General features: G+C 37.6%; 1 protein-coding gene across 2 annotated transcripts in view; it reads left to right on the top strand.

Annotated features, from left to right (window-relative positions):
- Positions 1–3,657: 3,657 nt before the first annotated feature.
- Positions 3,658–11,327, top strand: part of LOC107093587 (fibulin-7-like) — a 12,383-nt gene continuing 4,713 nt past the window's right edge. The window contains exons 1-6 of one of the 2 annotated variants that reach the window (XM_015388747.1): positions 3,658–3,846; positions 6,330–6,489; positions 7,609–7,779; positions 7,862–8,101; positions 8,195–8,332; positions 9,044–9,179. In XM_015388747.1, coding sequence (XP_015244233.1) covers positions 3,754–3,846; positions 6,330–6,489; positions 7,609–7,779; positions 7,862–8,101; positions 8,195–8,332; positions 9,044–9,179 — 938 coding nt within the window. In that variant the 5' untranslated portion in view covers positions 3,658–3,753. The remainder of the gene's footprint in view (positions 3,847–6,329; positions 6,490–7,608; positions 7,780–7,861; positions 8,102–8,194; positions 8,333–9,043; positions 9,180–11,327) is intronic. The other variant, XM_015388748.1, reaches the window with a different exon arrangement.

Here is an 11,327-nt window from a genome sequence, read left to right on the forward strand (position 1 = left end):
ATATATATATATATATATATATATATATATATATATATATATATATACACACACACCATCAATTTTAAACAGATAGTATCAGCCAATACTGCACAGCCAGGTATCAGGTATCAGTATTGGGGGCAAAAATGTTATCGGCACAACACTAGTATCGGTCATGTGATTCTCTTGAAACTATACGCGCACCGACACAAGGTTTTGCTGTTAAGGCCACCAGTTGTGTACGGATTTTTAATTCCCGATCCATTTTTTTTCCATGTCACACTGACTGTGTACAGAGAAGCCCCGACTAGGCAGGGTGGGCAGATATGCACAGATTTTTTTTTTTACTTCTGTCTCTGTGTTATACAAATTAAAACAATTTCCCACATTTAACTTGGACAGATTATATGAAAAAATTAAAAACTAATGGGGCATCCTATAAAGGAAAGCCTTACTTAACGAGTCTCTGCAGCATCTCAAACCAGAACAGATAGAGAATGTTCCTATGCCCATATTAAAAACATGATGAGATCTATGTCTAAAGAAAAACACAGCAATAAACTCTGTGCGGCGCATTATATGCTGACTGAGGCAGTGAGAGGTGATTATCAGAGATAGATCTGTAAAGTTGATCTAAGTTTTTCTGTTTTTTTTTCATAAAGAGGTGAGATAAATACACCGTGCAAACCTGCTCTATCTGCCCCTCATTATTTTGTTTTTAGTGTGAGTCAAAGAGGATCACTATATTACTATATCCATTTTTTTCTCTCCCTAAAGTTTTTTTCTTTTTTCGAAGAGATTGATAAACTGCTATTTCTGTCCCTTGCTGTTTCTGTGAGGCTCAAACAGGATCACTACTTCTGCTTACTGTATACATGATGTGCGACTCAAAAATTTGACTCTTTCCCTGTGAGATTAATAGATTTTATTTTGTAATTTTCCACAAAGCGGACGTGTTTTACATTGTAACTGTGTCTCTCTTCCTGTCAGACCCATGAAATTGCTGCATAGTCCAACTAAAATAGATCTAAACTCCACAACCTCATCCAATTCTTTGCGTGGTTGTTGACATTTCCAAATATATGCAACTTGTATGTGATCTCCTGTGTGAACTGCATTCGCACAAATTAAGTGTCCCGCATGCACAGTAGAGGTATGACATCACAAGCGAGCTGGAGTGCATCTTTCGATCTTTCATCTCTTTCCCAACCTCAGCCAGTGCATTAACAGTGCAATCCTTTCAAGAAGGTTAAGAATAATGACTGCTCTCTGCATTATCTTTCCCCATGGTTTTTTTTTTTCTTTCCGCTTCTGCGTTGGAAGTCACAAAATAGTGACCTTGGTTGAGTATTAATGGCTAAGGGGTCGGATAAATGGGACATAGATGTTCAGAGACAGACTGCATTAGAAAAGATCAGGTATACGTATCAGATTCAGGACCACATAGCCAAGTGACCTGGGTTGCACTGGAAAAAAATGGATCGTTCAGACTGTCATGAAAAGAGCAGATAAGGAATTTCTAAAAGAATCGGAGGCAGATCTTTTAGTTATCAGGCTCCTCTCCTGTGGAACCAACTACCAGTTTTAGTACATGAGGCAGACACCCTGTCTATTTTTAAGGGTAGGCTTAAAACGTTCCTCTTTGATAAAACTTGTAGTTAGAGTGGCTCAGATTATCCTGAGCTTTCTCTATAGTTATGCTGCTATAGGCTTAGACTGCTAAAAGACATAGGGACCCCTTTTCATCACTCTGCGTCATTCTATCTCTAGTCTCCCACTCAGCAGTATTTATTATTCCAACATCAAGCTTTGTGCTCTCTCTATTTTTTTTCATAATCATAGTAGCTTCATCTGTTCTGTGTTATTTGGCTGTGACACCATCCTGGAGAGAAATATCAGCTGTGCTGCTGCCATCAACACCTTTATTTATAAATGTTGGAGCTTGGTCTGTTTTTCATTGTAGTCCTGTTTCTCTCTTACTGTGACTAACTAGATGTGCTCTCTTTCATCCTCTGACATGGGAGCTGTCTCAGAGCTAGTCTGCCTGTCTGTGTGTTTCCTGGACGGAGACGCCTGCAGAGCTGGTTGACAGTTGGCTTTTGTATCTCTGCTCATTTTTGTAAAAGTATAAAGTGCTTACTTCTACCAATCATGCTTTTGCAGGGCAAGGGCAGCAGAAAAGTGAATATTTAATTTAAAACTCTGATCTCTGTGAGCACTCTCCAGGAACTCAGCTGCTCCAGTGGGTGCATGCTGGGACAGCAGTCAGTCTAAAGAACACACAAGTCTGTTTTAATGCGTGCTTGATAAAGAGGGTGGGACGAGAACAACATCCGTTGATTTTGTCCGTTCTTGCGTTTCTTGTGTTTTTTTGGCAGTTGCAGCAGTGTTGGGGTTGAAGTTGTAAGGGCCTTCTGATATTGACATCTGATGAATAAATTAATGAAATTATATATAAATAACATCACATAGATTAAGATTATTTTTACCAACTTGTTTATTTCTAAAAAAAAATTCTTAGAAGCACAAAACCAATTTTCTGCCTTCTGCTTTGTGTTTTGTTTTTTGTGAGGGGTAAGTCTCTCCTTCCCCTAGCTGTGTGTTCCTCTAACATCCCTTTCATACTTTTTCTGTTTGTTGCAGCACAGATTTTCTGTGTCCTGTTTTAGCCACACTGATGCTGCTACAGCCTATTAGATGACCCCAATAAAAAAAGACTACTTGCACTATTATCATGCTGCTACACTGTGTACCACATATCTACTACTATGCCACTTGCACAATAGTTATACAAAGAATACCTCAATGCCAGTATGTGCCTATCTTTGCACTGGCAATGGATACACTGTGTTTTTACTCTGTTACTATTACCATGTGTGAATGTTCAATATCTGTCTGTTTTTGTCTTGATTAACTAAATGTAAGAAATGTCTTGTGAGCACCATGTAGACTGACAGAAATTTGCACTTAATTTCAATTCTTTTGCATGTCCGGTAAATGTGAAAGAATTGAAAACACTTTTATCCTTTATGATATTTCGGTGCATGCAGCAGTGTTTCAGGGCCTGCATTTCTTTAGTAGTTGGTTTCTGTTCTTTTGTGCCGCTTAGTCAGTGCTCTTTACTTCAGCCTTCTGTGGATATTGTTGGATTTCTCAATAGCAATGTATTTTTGTCTGTAATAGATCTGTTGATCTACATTTCTGGGACTGCATCCTAACATCAGCATAAATTGCACCCATTGGGGGATTGAGTTGGGTTGCAGGGGGAGTAACCTCTGCCTGAGACTTTACAGTTTCTGGCCTGTCATTAGGAGGCTATTACTATATATAGTTACATTACTGGGCAGCAGATTTGAGAATCAAAGCAAAGCTTTATAGCTGCTGTGATTAGAGTGCCACACAAATTCCTGAGCTGGAAAAGGAAACTGAAATAGTCAGCTAAATCTAATTGCTTTGTCTGGATGGCAATAGTTAAAGAGCACTACAAGCAGCTGACTTTTCCTTCTAATTTAGGAGTCTAAATGTTGGGACAATAATGGATCTGAAACAGTAGCCAAACATGTTCCAGATGTGGGCGCCTCTGTCCTTTTTCTTCTATCAGCTTTAAAATGTGTGACAGCGAGGTGGGTGGATGTAGAGGAGGGTTTTCAGTCCAGGGAGGAGATATTTGACATTATAGCTAGAACAAAGATTGGAAGTTTGGGAGAAGCCCAGTAGGAGCTGGACATACAAGCTGATCTTCCTCTCACTGAGTTTATCAGAACCTGGTTTATGATTATAATGGAATTTATGCTAAATATGAAAGCTATTAGGGTTATTGTGTTAATGATGACTCTTCATCAGTTTGCGCTAGTTTCCACTCAGGTAAGTAACTAAGACTTTCAAACAGACATCTTCATTTTTGAATTTATATTTAATCTTCTTGAGAGATATTTAACCATGTTAAAACTTATAGGAGGCAAAATTAACAAAATGCCCTTATGGTCACTTACATGCTAAAACCTTTTGCAAAAAGAATTCATTCCTATTTCTGCATAAATTGAACTGAAGCCAAATTGATTCATGCGTTCTGATGTTTTCTTTTCCTTTTTTTTTTTTCAAAAATGTTTGCAAATAGCAAATTGTTGTTTTTTTGACAAAGGTCTGGCATTTCTCTTTCTATCAAGGACACAAATTGTGGATCAGTGGAGAGAGAAGTAAAGTTGTAAACTAAGCGTTCGATTCTGGCTTCATATATCTATAAAGAGATGTGTGCATCAGTGTATGAATCTGAGTGTGATTGGGAATTGGTCTCTATTGTAAAGTTCTTGGACAGGTCTAGTATTATAAGAACAGTGCAATGGAAATCATTTTGGGATCAGAATATTTTATGACAACATTTTTACCTACACAATATAACATGAACCAAGAGTAAAACATGTTCATATTGACAAGCTTCATTCTTATTCACATTTAACTAAGTTAACCTGAACGTAGCAGGAAATAATTAGAAATAAAAGACTATCAATCACAGCATGGCTTTTTTCTTAATAATTCTAAGTGGCCGAACCAGAGCAGAGATACATTTCAGGAAAACATCAGACCCAGAAGTTCATAGCAGAGCAGCTGTGTTTCAGCTGTCAGGATGAGGTCTGCTAAAATTTACACCCAGGTGTTACTGCAGCCCGGAAAACCCCACCTTTATGTAACAACCTCATACATAAATCATGTTGGAGATGAAGACCAGCAGTCTGAGACACTTTTTTTTTTCCTGTATATGTATGTTTTTAGAACTTGAAATATGATATTCTTGATTAAGATTTGATGTTTTAGAAAAAGGGGTGCTTGAGTAAAGATGGACTTTTTCAAAACTTTAAAAATCTACTTTAAAGAATTTTCATAAGTTTTTCATGAAAAAAAATCTTTACAATAAAATTTTCATTTGACCCTTTACGACAGTGTTTGATGAGCTGACTGACACCTTAGTATTTCAGAGCCGATGCATCTATCAAAGCCTGTAGCCGATTTTCCCTGAATTTGTTTTGGTTAGGAAGTTCCTCAGCTGTCTGCAGATAGAATAGAATAGAATAGAATAGAATAGAATAGAATAGAATAGAATAGAATAGAATAGAATAGAATAGAATAGAACAGAACAGAACAGAATAGAATAGAATAGAATAGAATAGAATAGAATAAAATAGAATAGAATAGAATAGAATAGAGGAGAATAGAATAGAATAGAATAAAATAGAATAGAATAGAATAGAACAGAACAGAACAGAACAGAACAGAACAGAATATAATATAATATAATATAATATAATATAATATAATATAATATAATAGAATAGAATAGAATAGAATAGAATAGAATAGAATAGAATAGAATAGNAATAGAATAGAATAGAATAGAATAGAATAGAATAGAATAGAATAGAATAGAATAGAATAGAATAGAATAGAAGATCCCTTTTTTGCCCCACAATGGGGGAATTCTGGTGTTACAACAGCAATAACATTATAGAAAAAATCGTCACACAAATGTGTGAAACAGATGTGGAAATCAAGAGCATTCACGCAAAATAGGTTCAATCTAGCAGACAATTGAAGCATTATATATAAGATGCATTTTGCAGATCCTCGGGAGCTATTGGCATCCAGCTCAACCCAGACACCAATGGCAACTCCATGTAAGACCCCGGGCCGGGGTCTTTGCATGTTCTCCCTGAGCATGTGTGGGTTTTATCAGGGTACTCCAGTTTCCTCACACAGTCCAAAAACATAACTGTTAAGGTAATAGGCTTCTCTAAAGTCTCCTTAGGTGTGAGTGTGTGCGTGAATGGCTGTTTGTCCTGTTTGTCTCTGTATTGCCCTGCGATGGACTGGCAACCTGTCCAGGGTGTACCCCACCTCTCGCCTGTAGACAGCTGGAGATAGGCACCAGCACCTCTCACAACCCCACTTGGGATTAAGCGTGTCTGAAAACTGATGGATGAAGTTAGAGTGTGCACTAAAAGAACGAGCAGAAGAGCGCTGCCGTTCTGCGTTTTGGCCACAGGTGGCAGTATCATTAAAAAAGATTTAAGATTCAGTGAATTGGTTATTATATTTATAAAACCTACAAAACATCTAAATTGTGCTGGCCGGGCAGAACAAATACAGGGTATTGAGATGACTTAATGATTCCACATTTCCCATCTCTGTTGGGTTACCACCATCAGTGTGTGTGTGAATGCCTGAATGCTGTGTGAAGTACATGCCATTTAGAATAGATAGAAATGAATGACAATGGTTTTCCTGTAGCTATTTTGCTTATTAGCGAAAGAGCTGTATAATTTCTGATCTGAAGTGTTTTTATCTTGCTATAGGAGTGTCCATCCACTCATGATCTGCTGAACTCACTGCGCCAAGTAGAGAAGATGTTAGCCGTACATGAGACATCATACCAGCAAGGTGTACGTTCCCTGAGGAAGAAGATTAGTGCGCTGCACAACAGCACCATGGCCATCTTTAAAATGGGTAAAAATGGTGAGGGGAGATGCTTCCTGCTGCAGAGGAGCAAGGGACCATTGGCATTATTTGTTGATTTCTTTAACACAAATCACCTAGGCGATGTAAAAAAAAAAAATTTTTCCTCCACCAGTTTGTACATTTTTATTATGATTCAAGACTGATCAGGCTATTCCAGAGTAGGGAGGTTGAACCTTTTTTGGTTATTTAATTTGGCTCTAACAAATAATCAGTGCAATCAAATGAAACTGTGTCGCTATGAAAAAAAACTTTTTTTTTTTTGTCTTTTCTAATATGTATTTTCTCAAGTACATTGCAAAAACAATCTAGAAATAAGTCACAACTTCCTAAATTAAGTGTATTTAACCTTAATTTGAATAGGTAAAGGAAATAGTTTGCCAATGGAATTAGTATTTTTACTCTTAAAATAAGATAATTAGATAAAATGCATTTGAAATAAGACAATGCAATTGTTTCTTATCTTAAATAAAAATTGTCTTGTTCCGTTGGCAAAGTGTCTCTTTTACCTCCACAATCCAAGAACAAATACACTTATTTTGAGAAAAAAATTATTTATCAAGATTTTGATTTTTTACAGAGTACAACTTCTGATTTTTTTTTTTGTATAGCTTTCAGCTTTTTCACATTTCACAAATAAGGGAATATTTCCTCATCAACGTGCAGCCTCTTACCAAGCAGTTAAACTACCCTCTGAACTAAATCATCTTCTGCATTATCTATATTTCTTATCCTGGTCTGAAATACAGTCACCTTCTTTCTGTGTGTGTTTTTTTATTTTATTTTTTATGGATTTGATTTGGATAACCACTCTTTTTTTTTGACAAACCCACTTTCAATGGTTTACATAAGACACATTGACAGCAGGCAGGCACCCTTTAACATTTGTGGCTTTGGCATTTTTTGCGCCTTGCTGTTCACAAGGAGCACCTATTCAAAAGATGTATGAATAAGAAGTCTTTGTGAATAATAGAGTGATGCTACATAGCAGCAATTTCAATTGATCTATCAATGGTATAAAAAAAAGTTAACCTTGGCAGCAGGTTTATATGGAGAAAATAGAACATATACATTGTTGTCCAAGCTTATGTAAACCAATTTCAACCTGTTTGTTTTAAGCATCTTGTCCTAAGCCTGACCCCCCATCAAACGGCCGTAGGCTGGGCAGAGTGTTCGGTGTGGGACATGAGGTCCACTTCCTATGCAGACCCGGTTATGAGCTGATAGGCCCCCGAACTCGAGTGTGTCTAGAGACTCTGAAGTGGAGTGGCCAACAGCCTATGTGCAGAGGTAAGTCACACACACAAGATGAAAGGAAAACTTATAGACTGGATCAGTTTTGTGTTAGTTTTCTTCCATTTATCTCTTCTAGAACTCAACAGAACCACCAACTCCCTGGCTTCCTTCTCTTCAGCCGTGTCCTCCTTTGCTACCTCTGCTGCCTTATCTGCCTCCTCTTCGACATCCTCCCCTTTTCTGGCCTCCTCCCCAACATCCTCCTCTCCCTCTTCCTCTATAAGACCTTCTAATTGCACACATTTCCTGGGCTCAACTCACTGTACCTGTGATGTTGGTTTCACCATATCAGGCCGCGACAATAACATCTGCACAGGTAGATTTTCTCCATGAAAATCCCTCAAATGGAATCAATCTCATACTCTGATGAATGTCCTTATACAGGCTGCTATCCATCTTTGTGTTTCAGATATCGATGAGTGTCATCTCTTTCCCCTCGCACAACCTGGTCGTCTCTGCATTCATCAGTGCATAAACACACCTGGAAGTTTTCACTGTGTTTGCCCTAGCGGCTACAGCTTGGCCAGAGATGGGCGCAGCTGCACAGGTAAGACTTCATAGACATAAAATATGCTGGCAGAACAATCATATATTTGTCTTTGTGGTACACGATCTTGCATGTTGGAAGCTAAACCCAATGTCAAACGTTAAGGGGTTATTGAAGGTGGGATCACCTAAGGGGAATTCGGCCCTTGATTAGGAGTATACAAAAAAAAAGTTCATAACAAACCATTGGACTTTGTTTTAGAAAACATGCTAAGCCATAACAAGGCTTTTGCTGGGCTACTCTATAAAGCCTGGAACTCACCGCTACTCCAGACAATCTGGATTGAGAAAGCTTTCTGGATGGGAAGTAAAATGTCTTTAAACTTGGAAAACAAAGTCCAGTGGTTTCTTTTCGAGCTTTTTTTGGAATGACTATGACCTAGATCACTTAGAATCTTCACCAGCTTATTAGGGGTATAAATTGCAACTCCTTGAGAATTACTATACTGCAACTTATAGAAGCTATCTAACACACAGCAGTCAAAACATCTGCATGTTGTTCAGCTCTGCAAAGGCTCAGTCAGTGGCCACTACTCGATTCTGGTGTGTCAGAGAACAGATGCATCAAAAAGTTGAAAAATAGCGGCCCTCAAGGACTGGAGTTGGGTCTGAAACAAATAGAACGTTGGGACTAAGTGTCCTGCCTGGGAATCAGTGATTTTATGACTGAAAAACATGGCTGTCTGTCTCTTCTCTGGGCTCTCACTTTCAGATATTGATGAATGTGAAAACCATTCACACAACTGTACAGCTGACCAACTGTGCGTTAACACCTTTGGGGGTTTCCAGTGCGTGACAGTGGAATGTCCAAAGACGAAAAATGCCAGTTACGTCAAGACGTCTCCAATGTAAGAGCCTACTTACATACCATACCACTTACAGTCATCTACTTTCCCTTAAACTACTTTATATGTGTTTACTTTATGTTATTTCCACTGAACAAGACAGGCTCCAACATGTATGTTTTAGCTTTAGTGCTAAGTCACAGTCATAGAAAAAATATTTGATCGCTATTGTTTTCTATTTCCTTGTTTTTATTGTATTCTTTGGGGTATTATACATTTTGAACAAAAAACAATGTTGGACTAATACGGATAATAATTCCATGACTGTAATAATTAAAGTTTGGTGGAGTAATTGAGAGTAAAATAATTTCCCAATAAGAATAACACAGTACTTGTGTAATCATAACAGCTGACTCAATTTCCCCAATATCATACAATAGGACAAACAAATATCTTGAAGTTATGTGAAAAGTTGAGTCAAATGGATAAAATAAAGAATGAGTTAATATAAATAAGGTAAGATGTATCCAACTGAGATATGCCTAGTAAAACCACAGAACTTTTCTCAAGTTGGAGAACAATTTTACGGCATGGTAAAACTACTCATAGGAATGTTTTTTAATAATATATTTAAATAGTCAAAAGGGGAGCAACTTTAAGCCAACATTAAGCCTTTTTCTGTTTATGAATTTTCTATACCCACATAATTTGATAGTATATATTATACACCATTATGTGCAAGACAAGGCTTGACTTCTAATGAGAAGTTAACAACATGCCTTTAGATAAAAAAATATCTGAAGGAAAACAAAGAGACAACCATCAGCAGAAAAAGGAATTCAAATGAGGGATTAGAAATAGACAAAGAAAACCTCAAGCCTCTTAACTCAGAAGACAGTCATTTTGAAAACAATGAGCCCAATCTGCATGTCCGCCACTTCCCCTCTACACCCTTCATTTTGCTACTCTCCAACCCATACTAGACATAGACTGAGGTTTGGCCAAACATGTACTGCAGAAAGGATGTTTACACTTTCAAAGTTTGATTTATTTCTACAGTTTAATCACAACACAAGCACATTTTACCACATCTTACCCTCTGGAAGGACAAAGGAGCTGTTATTATAATTCCTACTTTCATCTCTTTCTTTAAAATTCCCTAGGTAGTTTCAGATGTGGAAAAAGCATGCATGCAATAGTCAACTATATGAATCAATAAAAATTTTAATTAAACATTAACATTTTTAATCCATTAAAGGCAGGAGAAATAAAAAGATTACCAGTGCTGGGGTCGTTTATACTTTCATTGTAAGCAGCGGAAAAAAGAAACTTGTTCTGGTATATTCAGATGATATAGAACATATTGGCTCCCGCATCAAGATACAAGAGAGCTCAAGCCTAATGTGGATCAGCAAGACTTTCTGTAAGGTTGTAATTTGTCCATCTTTGTTTCCTAAAAAAATGTGTGTAAGATTACCAACCTTAATCTGGTCAATGGGCCGCAGAATGATCAAACATTCTACAGTGTAGAATGGTCGATCATTGTAATCCAACGTCTGGCTCTACCAGTTTCAGCACTCATATTTGTACTTTATCTTTTGAAAGTGATTTTTTTTTTTAAGATAAAATAATCACTTTTAAAAGTAATTACTTTGAAAACATTAACTTTTTATAAAGTGAATACTTATATATTTAACATATTTTCTTGTTGAGGTACAAAAAAAACGCACCCAACGCCCACAGAGTCATCCGAGTATTTCTGCAAAGGGCACAATTCTGTCTTGTAGTGAAATTTCAGGTGTACAGAGTAAAAATGGATGGTGTGAGTACTGCAGCCTGTGTTGCTCCTTTTTATTGACTACCTGATTAGCAACTGACCCTTCAGTCTCTCAAACTGGGATGTGTATGTAAGGTAGTCTTGGATGATGTTTCCACCCGAGTCTCTTTCCGTTTTTGACAAAATCAGACTGAATTGCTGCTGCCATCACAACCCTTGTTTATAGATGTTGGATATCGCCTTGTTTTTCAGTGTAGTCCTGTTTCTCTGACTGTGACTGGCTGGATGTGCTCTCTTCATCCTCTGACATGGGAGTTGGCTTGGAGCTTGTCTGCCTGGCTGTGTGTTTCCTGGACGGGGCCGCCTTTTACAGCTGCTTTTTGTATCTCTGCTTCTGTCTCCTTGAACCCCATTTAGCCTTAGCAGATGGACGC

Source organism: Cyprinodon variegatus, unplaced genomic scaffold, assembly GCF_000732505.1.
Source record: "Cyprinodon variegatus isolate N-32 unplaced genomic scaffold, C_variegatus-1.0 Scaffold434, whole genome shotgun sequence".
Lineage (NCBI taxonomy): Eukaryota > Metazoa > Chordata > Actinopteri > Cyprinodontiformes > Cyprinodontidae > Cyprinodon > Cyprinodon variegatus.